The following is a 17,018-nucleotide window of genomic DNA, read 5'->3' as shown; positions in this document are numbered from 1 at the left end:
ACGAATTGCATCCTAATAGATTTGATTCAAAGGCATCTAAATCCAAGCAGTAAATCTAGACAAGTGGGCCAACCAAGCAACATTTGCCAACCCAATCACGGGGCCAGAGGCAGAGGTAAGAGAGATGGAGGGCGGGAGAGTGCGTTTGCAAGACGACGCTTTCTATCTTGAGCTTTGACAAGCGTGCTGTTGTCATCTGAGCACGCCTTTCTCCCGATGTTTGACGCTTTGCGCGAGCGACTCTCCTTCCCCTTTTCCGGCCTTGTTTCAGCCATGGATACCATGCGGTTCCTGTGTTCTCATTCCCTTTCTGATCACAAACTCTGTGGAGGGGAAGGAGTCCACGGTGAACACAGTCCTAAGCAGAGAGATCGAAAAGTAGAAGGCCTTTCTTCTCTCCCCTGTCACTGGCATCTCATCTTGAGGATTCTGATGGTCACTAGCGGTGGTTCCACATGTGAGATCAAGATTGAGCAAGCTTTGGTTTGTGGGAAAGCAAAAGAACGATACTTGTCCCTGCTTTGGTTCAGTGCCCTTTTTTTTGTCGTTTTGGAGGGTCTCTCTTGCATCAAGTCGTTGTTTGAGAAGGCTCCTGCCCCTCTCTTGAAGCTGAAGACTTTCTCAGAATTCTTGCTGCTTCAGTAGCGTTTGCGGTCTTTCTGGATATTTTGCTGTAGTATTATTGCTGAATTGCGTGTTCTTCCTTCCTCTTTGGAGGGTGCACGAGGAGAAAGATGCCATCTTGTTCTTCTACTTTGAACCAAAGCTGAGCTACTACAGGTCGCGTTTTTCTCCTTTAACTTCCTTTCCCGTTCAAGACATGGCGGAGGAATCTAGAGGATGCAAAGGTCGGCCTCAGTTGCTCGATCAATGGAGCGTTCAGGAAAGTAGCAGTGGGAAAAGTAACTACGAAACTACGGAGGAGAGAAATCTGGAACTTAAGGTTTGACTCCCAGGAGGAGAAGATTGGTCAGCAGCGCAGGAGAAGAGAGAACACCGTGCTGAGTCTGCCCTGTCTCTTCGGAACATCCCTAAGGCTCCTGAAACCACCAACGTTAATGGTTCCTCTGGATCCAAAAAAGGGTTCTCGGGTGCCGATGAGTCGAAAACAGATGGAACACAAACAGATAAAACGAGTTATACCTGTTCGATTTTTTGTTTCTTTCATCCGGAGCTTTCCATAATACGTACCTTCTTCACCATCAATCTGTCGCTTCTTTCAGCTTTCCAGCAACAGCAACAGCAGCAATTTGGGTTCCTCCAGTTGCAGGCAAAAGGATAGGACTGCTTACAGAGGACAGGTGGCAGCGCTGAGCGGCAGAGCCTCGAGGAGAACGGCTGTGGGCTGTGAGCTTCATGCAGCTGTAGCAGCAGCGGCTCCCAGTCAAGGTAGTGGTCGTAGTAGTCCTGCTGCAATCCATGCTGAACTCGTAGATTGTGAAGAGAATTTATGTTCGTCTCTGTCTTGTTCTATGTACTCAAAGATGTCAGAGGAACAATTATGCTGGCTCAACGTGTAATGTTAGGAAGTTCTTGATGTTAAGAGGAACAATTATGTTCCTCGCTGTCCTTCCGGAGGTTCTTGAACTCTCATTACTTGTGTTTATGAAAGCAGAGCTGCCTCTGCGCCTGCTGTTGGCTGGCCTCCTATCCGATCTTTCAGAAAGAATCTTGCTGGTGTTGTCAAAGCCTCTGCTGAATCTCCCGGTGGGAGCTCAGAGGCTTAAAAAGCTTGAGAATGACAAGAAGAGCTCGTTTGTGACGATTAACATGAACGGCATTCCAGTAGGAAGAAAAATAGACCCTAAAGCTTATGATAGCTATGAGAGGCTCTCTTTGGCTGTAGATGAACTGTTCCGAGGCCTCATAACAGGTACTCTACAAACTAGTTTATTTGATATGCGTAAGTATGGACTAATTTCATGACTTCTCTTTCGACATAATCTGACATGAGACATTTCACTATCATTTCCATTTTGTTCAATAACATGATGTATCATATATATATATATATATATATATATATATATATATATATATATATGAATAAAAAGAATATATTGTGGTTAAATATCTGGGCTAAATTAAAATTTATTGGATCCAATTTAATGGCTATTCGACGCCACCCGAGCCTGACCCAAGTGATTGGTGGGCCGTGTGAAAGCCCATTTGTAGAGAATGAGCATCTTGGCGGAAGCACAGAATATGCCGTGCCCCGAACCCAATTTTGGACAACGATAGACACCGTTTTAGTAAATTTAGCATGTATAACCAAAATATCTTGGATCGAGGCCCGAATGGGCCCGTCGTATTTACCGCCATAATTACATCATAGCGTAAAATTCTTCGATCACAGCCGTTCGCTCATTATTGAGGGCACGTTTTATATCGTTGACGGCGTGATTAATCCCACATAGCCACGCCTCTTCTTCTATATAAATGGAGAGAGGATTAGGGTTTCAGGAGCATCGCTTGCCGCCGTGCTTCTCTCATCCGGAGGTAAAGACCTTTGCCTCCGGCTCCGTCTGTGCCCTCTAGATTTCTTCGTTGTCTAGGTTTTAATTCATCGTCTTCCATGCGGTTTGTTGCTGTATATTTCGTTCTTGTTGTTCGATCTAGTTCTGTCGACTCGAAAGATGGTTTCGTGCTGGATCTTTCGTTCTTGTTATCCGATATAGTTCTATCGACTCGAAAGATGGTTTCTGAGGTCCATGATTCTGTATATTTGAATTGTTGATCTGATTTCATGTTCTGATCTATGAAGTGTCTTCTAAATTTCGTATAGCGTTTATCTTAGTTGCTTTTTGTCATGTAGTGAGTTTACACGGTCGAAATATTGCTGATCGTTATCAGATACACGATATGTGATGTGTAGAGGGGCGAAGAATGAGATCTAGAGAGGAAGGAAGAAGTCTGAGCGATTTCACTGGATTTTTGTCCTTTTAAATAATTTTAGTAAGAATACTTTGTTCGGAACGGTTGGATATAGGGATTGGTATAGGCATAAGCTTTTTGGAAAGAGTATTGTGGTTCCAGATCTGTTCAGATCTCCCATGTTCGTTGCTTTAGTCTGCAAGATCAACTAAATTGCTAGTTATTTCTAGAATAAGTCTTTCTATTTCTAGCTGTAGTTTGTAGAGTTTTAAGCTTTAGTCACATAAATGCGTGATGTGTTTTAATTGTTATACCATGATGACTTATGCCAATACTGACAATATAAGCTTAGTAGCTTCATTTATAAGACCTACTGACCCATACAAGGAACCTTCACTAGACAAGTTGCTTGCCCAGTCCTTATTTTAATGTCTTGATTCCTTGTTCTCTATTTAAAATCTCAAAGTGTACTTTATTAGATCTCTGTAATTCTGTACCATCGTGATTGAGTGCATTATAAATATTGCCTTTGTTTCATGTTATTATAGTGCTGCACGTTAATATGTTGGTCTAGAGCTCAATAAGGGTTGCATTAAATGAACGTTTTCTTTAATAAACCTCTTTAATTTTGTAACTAAATGATTGAGTGCATCATAAATATTGGCTTGCTTATAATGTTTTTATTCCCTTGGATGTTAATATATTGGTTAAGATCCAAAAAAGGTTAGTATTCAATGAAAGTTACCATAAGCCATATTTTAGGAGACATCTTTGAGTCAATTATTGAAGATTAATCACAAGAAATATATGTTCGGGGACAATTTATATCTTAATATTTATTACTTTATTAGGATTCTCATGTTAATTGTTGCTGTGTTTTTATGCACTCATGTTGCAAAAGTTATGTTTAGTTGCAGTGTGTATGTATTGCTTGATGCTCGACTACAGAGAGTTGTGTCTCATTATAATGACTGCACTATTCAAATATTTTAATATTAAGTTGTATATTTTTGGGTGCAATTGCAATACACAATGATTTCTGATGTTACAACTTGTATCATCTCCAATTTATACCTGAAGAATATGTTTCCAGCCTTGTTGGCGTGCATGCATGATCATCAAGCAGTGTTTGATATTAATTTGTATTGCTGCTTTAGCCCTTGTTACTGCACAAGGTAGCTGTCCGTGTGGGAGCAACTTATTGTTGTGCTTTTTACATTATTCTGGAATGGTGTTATTGGTGTTTTGTAATTAATATGATTGCTTCTGCAGGTCCGAACCAGAATACTTATTGCTTGATCTTTAAGAGCAGTCAGGATGGTGAAGTTCACGGCGGAAGAGCTCCGCAAGATTATGGACCTGAAGCATAACATCCGAAATATGTCTGTCATTGCACATGTGGATCATGGTGGAGACTTTTTTTTGTTTATGTCATCAACTTCCTTTATTATTTACTTCTCTAGCTTTTCCTTACGTGGAGAGCAATCTCCATTGAGCCATTGGTTTATTTACTTATGATGATAGTTCATTTATGCATGCATGCTAATGTCATTGAAATGCTGCGATGCTTTGATTTTCGAGAACATGAACTTTGATATGGTATTCATAATTTTTTTATTTATTGATCATTGATTTGAATATCCTATCTGAGCATTGGAATCAAGGTCGGCAATATCGAATGATGTCGCTCGGTACGGGCGGCATGTATTGGTCTGACGGCATACCGGTACATGGATCGCTCGCTATCGGGCGGAACGAAAAAAAAAAATATATATTTAAATATTTAAATAAACTCGGCGACGGCGCCCCGCGTGGGGAAGGAAAATGTGACGTCGTCGAGGCGATGCGACGTTATCTTATATATATATATATATATATATATAATATAATATAATATATATATCGAATGGTATATAGTTTTGTACCGTACCGAGCGAACGTCGAAACTCCGGTACTGTACGAAATTGCATACCTTGATTGGAATACTCTTCTGCAACATGGTTTTAGGCAGCAATTAGTTCTGTCATTGAATGATTCTTCTGAATTCTATGATCTTAGTTTACATAGTTCATAATATAATTCAACAGCTACAGTACATGTTATCTTTGTACTTCATAAAGAAACACAAAACCTGTTTTTATCATTACTTACATCCTAATTAAGCCATTCATTTTCTTCATTATAGTTTAGGTGACTTGATTTTATCCTATTGACAGCACTATTGCATGATATGCATGTTGCATTTAATAACATGTCCTTGTAATTTTCTTGCTTTGCGGAGTCCAATGAAATGCATTTAAACTAATTCTATGGATTTGCAGGGAAGTCTACTCTGACAGATTCTCTAGTGGCAGCTGCTGGCATTATTGCACAGGAAGTTGCAGGAGATGTTAGGATGACAGACACCCGACAAGATGAAGCCGAACGTGGTATCACTATTAAATCCACTGGGATTTCCCTTTATTATGAGATGACTGATGAATCTTTGAAGAACTACAAAGGTGAAAGGGTTGGGAATGAATACCTAATTAATCTGATTGACTCACCTGGGCATGTGGATTTTTCGTCTGAGGTCACAGCTGCTTTACGTATTACTGATGGTGCTTTGGTTGTTGTTGACTGTGTCGAGGGTGTATGTGTGCAGACCGAAACAGTCCTTCGACAAGCCTTGGGAGAAAGAATCAGGCCTGTCTTGACTGTTAATAAGATGGACCGCTGCTTTCTGGAGCTTCAAGTTGATGGAGAAGAGGCATATCAGACTTTTCAGAGAGTCATTGAGAATGCAAATGTGATCATGGCTACTTATGAGGATGTCCTTCTTGGAGATGTTCAAGTTTACCCGGAGAAAGGAACTGTTGCCTTTTCTGCTGGTTTGCATGGTTGGGCTTTCACATTGACCAACTTTGCTAAGATGTATGCTGCTAAATTTGGAGTTGATGAGGCAAAGATGATGGAGAGGCTGTGGGGTGAGAATTACTTCGACCCTGCTACAAAGAAATGGACTACCAAGAGTACTGGTTCGCCAACTTGCAAACGTGGCTTTGTCCAGTTTTGTTATGAACCAATAAGGCAGATCATAAGCACATGTATGAATGACCAAAAGGACAAGTTGTGGCCCATGCTCCAGAAACTTGGTGTGACCATGAAATCTGATGAGAAGGAGCTGATTGGGAAAGCCTTGATGAAAAGGGTTATGCAGACTTGGTTGCCTGCTAGCAGTGCCCTTCTTGAGATGATGATCTTCCACCTTCCATCGCCTGCCAAGGCGCAGAAGTATCGTGTGGAGAACCTGTATGAAGGTCCTCTTGATGATATTTATGCAAATGCCATTAGAAATTGTGATCCAGAGGGCCCCCTTATGTTGTACGTGTCAAAAATGATTCCAGCTTCTGACAAGGGTAGGTTTTTTGCATTTGGTCGAGTTTTCTCTGGTAAGGTTTCCACAGGTTTGAAGGTTCGAATTATGGGGCCAAACTATGTCCCTGGCCAAAAGAAGGATTTGTATGTCAAGAGTGTGCAGAGAACTGTTATTTGGATGGGTAAGAAACAAGAGTCTGTGGAGGATGTGCCTTGTGGAAATACGGTTGCTATGGTTGGTTTAGACCAGTTTATTACCAAGAATGCAACCTTAACTTATGAGAAGGAAACAGATGCCCATCCTATTAGAGCGATGAAGTTTTCAGTGTCCCCTGTTGTTCGTGTTGCTGTGCAATGCAAGGTTGCTTCTGATCTTCCAAAACTTGTAGAAGGCTTGAAACGATTAGCAAAATCAGATCCCATGGTGGTGTGTACAATAGAGGAATCTGGTGAGCACATTGTTGCTGGTGCAGGTGAACTACACCTTGAAATATGCTTGAAAGATTTGCAGGAAGATTTCATGGGAGGAGCAGAGATTATAGTCTCTGATCCTGTGGTTTCTTTCCGTGAAACTGTGTTGGAGAAATCATGTAGGACTGTCATGAGCAAGTCTCCAAACAAGCATAATAGGCTTTACATGGAAGCACGGCCCATGGAAGAAGGACTTGCTGAGGCGATTGATGATGGACGTATTGGCCCAAGGGATGATCCCAAAGCTCGTTCGAAGATTCTCTCTGAAGAGTTTGGGTGGGACAAGGATCTTGCCAAGAAGATCTGGTGCTTTGGGCCTGAGACGACAGGTCCAAACATGGTGGTTGATATGTGCAAGGGAGTTCAGTATCTTAATGAGATCAAGGATTCTGTTGTGGCTGGTTTCCAGTGGGCTTCAAAGGAAGGAGCAGTGTCTGAGGAAAACATGCGTGCTATATGTTTTGAGGTGTGTGATGTTGTCCTGCATGCTGATGCTATTCACAGAGGTGGTGGACAGATTATTCCAACAGCCAGGAGGGTCATATATGCAGCTCAATTGACAGCTAAGCCAAGACTCCTTGAACCAGTGTACTTGGTCGAGATCCAGGCTCCAGAGCAGGCACTGGGTGGCATCTATGGTGTCCTCAACCAGAAGAGAGGCCATGTCTTTGAGGAGATGCAGAGGCCAGGAACTCCCCTGTACAACATCAAGGCATATCTTCCAGTTATCGAGTCTTTTGGATTCTCAAGCACTCTGAGGGCGGCAACATCGGGGCAGGCATTCCCTCAGTGTGTTTTTGATCACTGGGACATGATGTCGTCTGACCCGTTGGAGCCAGGTTCTCAGGCTGGGCAGCTTGTGAGTGATATCAGAAAGCGCAAGGGCCTCAAGGAACAGATGACCCCTCTCTCTGAATTTGAAGACAAGCTTTAAGGTGTCCTAGTATTAAGAAAATGTCAGGTTGCTCTTTGTTGTTGCATCAGTTGCCTTGGAACCTCTCTGCAGGACTTTCCAGCCTGCATCCCATTTTTCTTGTGGTTACTTTAGAACTTTTATCTATTTTAAAGTCATGCACTTAATGTTTTTTAGATGCTTAACATATTGTCACGTTTGTGCTTTTTAAGACAATGTTTGCAATAAATATTTAGGTTGAGTTTTTGTCTCCTAATTATGTTTTAACTGACGATGTGAGCGCCTTTGTTACCTGCACATGTTGTATATCTAATGTCGGCCTTCTCTGCTGGATGGGTTTTCGGTATTATGTTCATTTTATTTTGTGCACCGTATTCATTTGTATTTATAAGCGAGATTTTTCTATTGTCATTTATTAAGGGTTTGCATTTCAATTTTTATGTCGTATCATACAAAAAAAAAAAAAAAGAATCGATTCGTTGAAATTGTGAGCAGTTTTTTCTATATATGTACCATATTCTATTATGGTCATTTCGTGATGGGAACATTCACTTTACTCAGTATGCTTTCACTCCCAGAAGTTTCCTTGAACCTACAAAATGAGGCTGGAGCTCACCATGGGAAACTGACTTCTTGGTAACCATGAGAAGAGAGAAAGATTGGTGGGTCTTGTTCTTTCTCTCTTGAGGGAGGGATAATGGCAGAGATCCGTCATGAATGTGAAGGAATCAAAGCTTACAGAAGAGACTATATATTAGTACATCCGAGGCTAAATGTTGGGAATGCTGAAACTCCAGTTCAAAAAATCCATTTGATCAGTAGTAATACAAGAACAATAGTCATGGAAGACCAACATCGGATAGCACCGATCATACTTGTGCATATGATTTAAATCATAAAAAATACAAATGATAGATAAAAATGACTCCTAATTTCCAAAAGAACACCAATCAGACTCCTACAAACAAATATACTAAACGAAAGATTTCTTATTTCCAATCGAACAACGGCCACACACTCGCATCAGCCAAACCCACATAGCATCATATTGAAATTACCAACCAAATACTCAAATATCTTAACCAGAAAATCAATACATCATCGAGAATAATCTTTCGAAAACGAAGCATGAGATGGGCGACAGAGAAGAAAATATAGTTGCAAGTGTTTAAGACTTCCGCAAAGAATTATTGCGTTGTTTGCCTGGCTTCAACCCTGCGTGCCATGTATATATAGAGATGAGAGCCTTTACGACGACGAAGAAGGGGACCCTTCCATGGGATCAGAGATCATCTGCTGTTAGAGACAGTGGCAGCAGCCTCCGGCGCATCGGGCGGAGGCCGGAGGCTGCCGTCGCCATTCGTGCAGGGGAATGCGAAGAGGGAAGACGGGAAGGTGGCAGTTTTGGAGACGACGTGGGAAAAGAGTCCGGCTTGTCTATTTATTGTGTTCTCTCGTTCTTGTTTCTACTCCCTCTCCTTTTAATGAGTGGCGTACACTGGTGAGACTCTTTGCCCCACTGCACAGATATATATTATGATGCTTATTATTGCAAGCCTTGCAGGGCTGGCACTTGTTGCCATGATCAATCAAGGCGAACTTCGGTACACAATTTTGACTTGTTTGGGTGACATGGAAGTTGGCACAATCAATCGACCAAATAAACAAGACAAATGCATATCTATCAGCTTCACTTGGTTGACCCGAATCCTCCTGAGCAGTGCATATTGTGTATCTGGATCACCATGGAAGCTGCACTGCTATTAATTGCTGGGTGAATGTGCCAGTAATACAAGATGGTAATTGTTTGCATCAGTAAACGACTCACCTCCAAATCAATGGTGATATTGAAGCTGGCGGAGACACCAATGGATGATAGGACATCTTCCTCCTCCTCCTCCTCCTCCTGCTCCTGCTCCGCTGCGTTGGCATAGCTTGCTGCACATGCAATGTCCATCTTCGCCAGTGCCGTTTGCTCTGATGGGTCATCTCAACCCAGCAAATGAATGCAGCATCGACACAAACCGTGATAGCTTATGATGGTCGTGGAACCTGTATGATCAGTCCGAGAGAGTTCAGTATCCCTTCTACGATGGGAACTCTAACACATGCACGTCGATAAGTGGAGCTGAAACACCAGCCGGAATGTTTGGCCAGCCGTCGCATGCATCAGTAGCAACTCCGAGAGATCTCCTTATTTGTTGATTTACGACAAACCATGTCCGGCTTACGTCCATAATCTAGATCTTGAGACTTCTCCGTATGCACGTCTGTGTGGCCACCTACTGAAGCTTCTTGAAGGTGCACGAATGCTGCAGTTATGGTCGCAATGAACAGGCGCACAGTGTGCGGCAGCGGAAACACTGTTGATGAGTCGAGAGGGCCTCCTGGTGATACAGATCTCACATACCTGACTTCGAATAATAATAATAATAACCAACCTGTTTATAGCAGCTATTTTATCGAACAGATAATATATTTCCTTTTTCATTTCAAATCCATGCAGTAAGAGCAAAACGGGGAGAATTATTCGTCGACTCCTATCCAGTCAAAATCATCCGTTACCTTAAGACGTGGTGTAGTACTTCGAAAAGATTCGTATTTTAGCGCTATGATCTCTTAATTATGGTAAGGTTTTTTTTTCTTTTCTTTTTCGGTTCATATATACATATAATTATATACTTTTAATCTTGGTGACGTCATCCATCGATTCGATCCGCTTCAAATTTCCGATACGCCCCTGCGGCTAAGCTTTGCCTTAAGCGGTTTGGTTTGTAAATAAATGATCTTTCGGGGCCTATTAGGTAGCAAAAAGGACACGTGTAACCCAGCCATTTTACGCCGCAGCTCAAGCAGACGCATATTATAAGTATAATATCCGCCGTAAATGTCGGATTTCAGTTAAGGAGACTTGAAGAACAGCGAATCGTGGCAACTTTCACCCAAAAGATTCGCTTTTCAAATCTGCGAACCCGTCTGCTTGTTGTGCTCGTTAACATTCTCATGTCGCCGATCGATTGACTCCATTATGAAGTCGTACTGCCAGGCTGCAATCATCAGTGGTGGAGAAAGCATCGATCCAGCGAGCAGCGAGAAAAGAGTAAGCTTCGTTAGTGTTGTTTTCTTCTCAGTGAATCAAAGGCGTGGCGCCGTGTGCCACAGCAGAGAAGGCTGAGCCCATCTCTTTGCTTCTTTAATGGAGTTCATCTAAGAATTCGTCGGACGGAGGTCTTGCGAGCTGTAGCAGCAGCGTATACCGAAGCAAAAGTTAATGGGGGAGTATCTGCATGTACGATCGATGTAGAGTTCAGGGTTGATACACGAGACCGCCAGCTTCCATAGATGAGACATGGAAACGTAATTGTGAGGTTGGGATGTTCGGCATTGGTTTTTGAAGGTTTTGTCGGATAAAGATGTGAGCTTTTTGAACTATCGAGGTCTGCAGGCAGTTCCCTTTGTTCTGTGTGTATCCCGTCTCTTTCCTTCTTCATCGTGTGACGGCCGTGGTTTTGGGGTATGTCACGTAGTATAGGCTTATAGAGAGCGTGGAGATCATCTCCCTCTCGCTGCCTTTTTGTCCTGTTGGTGCGTTACAAACGAGAGCAGGAAAAATCCGCCTTTCGCCAATGTTTGACATGGTTTCTTTTCTTCTTTGATTTCTCCCTGTCGTTTGGTTGAGGATATTTGGAAATGTCGGCAGTTTCTTTTCCTGCGTCGCCTTCTTTTGTTACTTCTGAATCAGCTGCATATAACAAATGAATGGCCAAACTCTAATCCACTTCTATCTTCGTTATAGTGTAGAGATCATTCACCTATCACTTCCTATTCCTATTGACCTCTTCCCTCTCCGTTCTTCGCACTTGCTTTTCTTCATCACGAATTCCAGTTCCTTTTGTCTCTATATCTTCTCTGCTTCTGAACTTTTACCATGTCAATTTTGTTTCTTTCTCTACTTCATTAAGCATTTCATTCACGCCCCCATTCCCCCTTGTTGTTCTGTCTTTGTAGGACCTGAAGGCTGTAAGCTTCGTCGAGGAATTGATTAGATTCAGGTGACCAGGATATGGGTCGGGCAACGCGGTGGCTGTGGAAGCTGTGGGGTGGTAACAAGGAGAAACAGGAGCGGAAGGACTCTTCCGGTTACGGCGGCGAGGAGAGGATGGAGAAGAAAAGGAGGAGCTTTTGGAAGTCAAGGAACTCCAGCGACGCAGTGTTGGGGCAGAATGCATCCACGGCGGCCGCCATGGAGGCAGCGTGGTTCAGGTCCTTCTACGCCGTAAGCGAGAGGGAACAGAGCAAGCATGCCATCGCCGTGGCGACGGCCACGGCTGCTGCGGCCGACGCGGCGGTCGCAGCTGCGCAGGCAGCGGTAGCGGCCGTGCGTCTCACTGGCCAGAGAAGGGGCAGCTGCGCCGAGGAGTGGCTGGCGGCAGTGAAGATCCAAGCAGCATACAGGGGTCACTTGGTAACCAAGCTCCCATTTGCTCCTCTGTTGCTTGCTTGCTTTTTTCTTCTACTTTCTTCAACTTTCCTTGTTGGTTCGGTCGATGTTTTGCATCAGTATATGTCTTCTTCGAGGCGGTAATGGCGGCGAAAGATCCATATGATCGATCCTCGATAATTGAGACTTATGATTTTATTATTATTATAGATGTTTTCGAGAGGGGAACGACGAGCATTTGTCCTGTTTTAATTCTGTATGATCTTTCTGGTTTTCTCGACACTTGGTCTTTTGATTCTTCATTCCTTGTATGGAAAAGTCCTCCTGTTCTTGTTGGTTTCGCTGAAGCTGTAGTATTCTCTGAAGGCAAGGAAAGCACTGCGAGCTCTGAGAGCATTGGTGAAAACACAAGCTTTGGTTAAAGGGTTCCTCGTTCGTAAGCGAGCCGCCGCAACTTTTCGCAGCATGCAAGCCCTGGTAAGAGCTCAGGCCACTGTTCGAGCTCATCAAAGATCTGGCTGCCTTTCCCGTGGTGATGGAAATCCTCAACCAGAAGTCCGCCATCGCAGATCATTCGTACGTTACATATCCTAATAAGATATTCAGAGGTTGATGGTTCTTCGACCCAGCTTCCATTTCTCTGTTGGTTGATCGCAGGAGCGGTTCGGCGATACTCGAAGCGAGCACATATCAGGGTTCTCAAGACGGAGAAGCTCAACAAGTCTTGCTGGTGCTACCATCGACGGGAGCCCAAAGATCGTGGAGATCGATACGTGCCAACCGATCAAGTCGAGATCTTTTCGTCGAACCAGTGCCTCTGCTTTGGATCCAGCGCACGACTTGCCACTGCATGCGTTCTCCTCTCCGATTGTGTACCAAGTTCCAGCACGGATCTCCATTCCCGGCCGCGGGAACTTGCTCGAGGACGACCGGTGCATCAATGGCGAGAAATGCTGGCTCTCAGCCACCGCACACGGCACGCCCAGACACACAAACTCATCCGGCAACATGGCCGTGACTCCAGCAAAGAGCGCGTGGGATGCCGAGGGAGTTCTCGGGCAACATGTGAACCAATGGAGCTCCTCAAACTATATCGCAAACGCGCAGTCATCCAAGGCAAGACTGCGGCCTCGATGTGCATCGAAGCACCAATAAAGAGGCAACCTCTGGGCGGAGCGAATTTAGTTGGTGTTGGACTGCACGAGTCCTGCTTCCAAGTTCGAGATGATTTCAACTTGAATAGAGCGGAGGACCGGCAGGTTGTCAGGAAGCAGAGCGGGAAGTCCGTTTGCAGAGGAGGAGGTAACGCAATGGAGTAAGCACCAATAAATCTCTGAATAAGAGGGAGGAACATGGAGATCATCTCTTCTTCCTGTTTGTGTTTCTTCTATCATGGACCGTGTTCCATGTTCTTTGCATCAAGGCTAACACCTGACGACCTCCTTTTTCTTCAACTGGGATCTAATAATTTACTAAACGAAACATATTGGTTCTCTTAGTGATGGATGGATAGTTACCTACCATGAACTAACGTCTATCGGGGAGTACCTGGCATCACGACCGAGTCAGTAATCATCATCGTCTTCTTGGCCAAGTTTGAAGTTGGCGACAGAGAGATCGAGCTGGTACGGAGTTCGACGTCGAATAGTTCTGGTTCCATCTAGGTAATTAAAATCTTCTTGTCATGAGTCCCAGTCCCAGTGAGCACCAGGTGAAGGTGTCGATCCTCCTCAAGTTTTTGCATGAACAGTGGCATTCCGGAGTATGATCTAATGGGCTTTCCCGACTCTCAGCCGAATACTGATCTGTACATATCATTCCGATCAGTCTTTATAATTTGTGAAGATCAATACTGCTTTTCCTTTTAAAAGTAAATTATTTTATTATTTATAATTTATAAAAAAAAATTTTAATATTCTTAGTAGGATTAAAAGTAACAAAAAAGTCTACCTCTTCCGAGACTAAGATTCCTTACAAAATAGTATATTATTCTAAAAATAAATGTAACATAAAAACATATTAACAATCACATATGCTAATAAAAATATCTGAAAAAATATAAAAATAATCTTTAATACTTATGAAAGATATATAAATACATGTAATTAATATGAAATGATAACATATCAATATATATATATATATATATATATATATATATATATATATATATATATATGTATGTATATATATATGTATGTATATATATATGTATGTATGTATATATATATATATATATATATGTATGTATATATATATATGTATGTATATATATATATATGTATGTATATATATATATGTATGTATATATATATATGTATGTATATATATATGTATGTATATATATATATATATATATATATATATATATATATATATATATATATATATATAATTTTCTTAAGTTTCTCTGGAAAAATTTAAACCTCAGCTCAAATATTAGTAAAGCAGAGGATGGTTGGGGCATTTTACATGATAAGAGATTCATATGTGCATAAAGCAGTCAACTCGGTTGCTTAGTTAAGAAGTACTCGGACTCAAAACCAGACACGAGACCAATTTTGCTGATGTTCTCTACATGGAAAAGCTGAGTTTTCAATATCAAGAAAGAAGAGGGTCATAGAAGTTACAATGAGATGGGCACTAAAATGCAAAGCTAAATTGTTTCCGAGTGAAATTATTGTAGACTTCTTAGCTGCCTTGCATCCGATCATTCTTTTTCTTTTTCTCTTTTTTCCTTTGTCTTTGCTTGTGATTGCAACTCGGGATAAGGATTGTCACCTTAAGTATGCTGGTTGTTCAGTGAGCATCCGAGGAACATCTCAAATAGTGATGAGGATGATGACCACCTCAATCATGCAGAATGTTCAGTAACAATCAGAGGAAGAGTTGAAACAACAGATAAGGATGATCATCTTGTCGATGCTAAACGTTAACTGACGATTCACAGAAGAAAAGCTAGGACTTCTTTGGCACCATCAAGCTCCTTGTCTTTCCTCTCTCTGTGAACCGGTTTTCATGTGAGAGTTGCATGTGTGTTGTCAATGTTCAAGAACAAGGTGTCTAATTCAGAATGGCCTATGAGCTCAGGTGGAGCCATGAGTTAGGCCACTCAGAGAGTGACTTGTGCGGCTATCAGCTTCTGCTGAGACCAAAAGTACTATAGGAAGAGCAAACCATCAACTTTTGCAGAAAACCATGGAAAAACAAGGATAAAAAATAATGATTTCATTCATACTGGTGCTAAAACATCAGATCATCACATCATCTTTTCGTTTTCCATGACCAGGAGACTGATGTGGGGAATGCTCCAGCATCGTTCACATAACATGGACATACCACACCACTTGGGAACATTTACCATGGAGGCATGTCTGTGTACAAATTAATAATCTTTTTTTAACCAAATTAAAACTAATTAGATGTTCTTTCTTTTTCTTGAATATATCCCCTCTGGCCAAAAACAGTAAAGAGTCGGTCCCAATCACTGCATCTCGCAAAGCTAGAAAGAAGGATCACACGACCGATCCACCAAGGTCGTCTCCGAGGCTTGGGCATACCTTCCCCTCCACAAAACCATGGCCTCGGGATTTGCCTCTGCCCATGGATTCCTCGAGTCCATTGAATTATTTGATCCAACTGTTGGAAAAGTGCGTTGGTCGTGGTGGAAAAAGTTGGCAAGTACTAAATAGGATATGATATGGATGACCGACGTGAGCCTTATCCCATGTCTCCACCCCCCCCGTATCCCATCCCTTCCTTCCTCGTCCTTCCTTACCACCATATGTGGAGCCATTTCATGCAAATCCACTAAATTGAGCTGGATGATTGGAGACCAAGTTGTCGCTGCTTGGTGTTCAGAGCATCTTAACGCACTAAAATACCCAGCCGCCCACGGAAATGTGCCTCGAGCATCAGGTTGGATGGATGTGTCACTGTATTTAGCCATCCATGCAAGGACCAGTGGAGTCCGGTGGAGCTGCCTTCACTCCTGAAGTCATGGATGAAGGTCTCAGGGACAGGTCTCATGGAGCCACATTGCCCAGAGTCTCGGACGATGGCAACGACCTATGTGAATCTTCATCCTTCTGTGGTGATTCTGATGACTCCGTGTCGTCGAATGCTGTCGATGATGCTACTTCTTCAGCATCATCCGGTGCCCTGCGGCTGGATTCACAAGGGCCTCTGTTCGAACTGTCTTCTCTCATGACTCAGCTCCCTATTAAGTGAGTACCCAACTAAGCCTTCGATAGCTCTGTTCTCTGGTTTTAGACGGTGATGAAGTATGTGAAGTAGACAATAGGATGACTTGGTTCATACATCACAAGCACATCACTCTGGTTATCACGTAGCACTTGATCTCTCTGTCCAGATACAAATTGTTGGCAGAATATACAAAGATTTGCCGTGTACACTTTTGATTACGTGATTTGCTCATTTGCAATCTGCAATTCCAATCAATCGTTTCTGGGGTTAACTGCAGTGTGTGTGTGTGTGTGTCTGTAGAAGAGGGCTGTCAAGGTACTTTCAAGGGAAGTCCCAGTCTTTCACATCCCTGTCTGATGTCAGATGCATAGAGGATCTTGCCAAAAAGGAGACTCCTTACGGAAAGAGGATGAAGACATGCAGGAGCTATGCGGCAGGTCTGGATGCAGCACAGAGGTCATGCTTCACACCGGGGCCTCGTCGCAAGGCTCTAGCAAAGAAAGCTTCCAGGGGTCCATGCGCCTCCTTGCTAGCAAGGAGCAGTAGCAGTAACCTTTTACGTAGCAGAAAACCTCCGACATGAGAACCACCGACAAGGCACTCCTCTCTCACATGTTCAGGATGAGAACCCATGTATTTTACTGGATTAGGTTCCTTGTGATCAGCTCGAAGATATGTTATTTTTCTCTCTTCTTTTGCTCCTTTGGAGAATATGAGTTTGGTGCCTGATTGATATCAAGCTCTTTTGACAAACTC

General features: G+C 42.7%; 2 protein-coding genes and 2 pseudogenes across 3 annotated transcripts; all 4 read left to right on the top strand.

Moving 5' to 3' along the window:
* Positions 1 to 250: 250 nt before the first annotated feature.
* LOC135625776 (auxin-responsive protein IAA6-like) lies at positions 251 to 1,926 on the top strand (annotated as a pseudogene).
* Positions 1,927 to 2,367: 441 nt separating this feature from the next.
* LOC135625174 (elongation factor 2-like) lies at positions 2,368 to 7,871 on the top strand. Its single transcript, XM_065129574.1, has 3 exons — positions 2,368 to 2,499; positions 4,147 to 4,282; positions 5,196 to 7,871. The coding sequence occupies exons 2-3, from the start codon at positions 4,192 to 4,194 to the stop codon at positions 7,634 to 7,636; spliced, it is 2,532 nt and encodes an 843-aa protein (XP_064985646.1). The 5' UTR covers positions 2,368 to 2,499; positions 4,147 to 4,191; the 3' UTR covers positions 7,637 to 7,871.
* A 3,547-nt stretch (positions 7,872 to 11,418) lies between these two features.
* Positions 11,419 to 13,542, top strand: LOC135586666 (protein IQ-domain 26-like; annotated as a pseudogene). Its single transcript, XR_010491962.1, has 3 exons — positions 11,419 to 12,080; positions 12,423 to 12,632; positions 12,714 to 13,542. The product of XR_010491962.1 is annotated as a protein IQ-domain 26-like (transcript).
* Positions 13,543 to 15,776: 2,234 nt separating this feature from the next.
* LOC135626049 (protein OXIDATIVE STRESS 3-like) lies at positions 15,777 to 17,001 on the top strand. The gene is made up of 2 exons (XM_065131237.1): positions 15,777 to 16,282; positions 16,563 to 17,001. Exons 1-2 carry the CDS (start codon positions 16,008 to 16,010, stop codon positions 16,843 to 16,845), a joined length of 558 nt encoding a protein of 185 aa, XP_064987309.1. The 5' UTR covers positions 15,777 to 16,007; the 3' UTR covers positions 16,846 to 17,001.
* Positions 17,002 to 17,018: the final 17 nt, after the last annotated feature.

This window comes from Musa acuminata, chromosome BXJ2-10 (genome assembly GCF_036884655.1).
Source record: "Musa acuminata AAA Group cultivar baxijiao chromosome BXJ2-10, Cavendish_Baxijiao_AAA, whole genome shotgun sequence".
NCBI classification, from domain to species: Eukaryota; Viridiplantae; Streptophyta; class Magnoliopsida; order Zingiberales; family Musaceae; genus Musa; species Musa acuminata.
The sequence above is the reverse complement of the archived record's forward strand: the minus strand, read 5'-3'. Positions and strand labels throughout refer to the sequence as shown.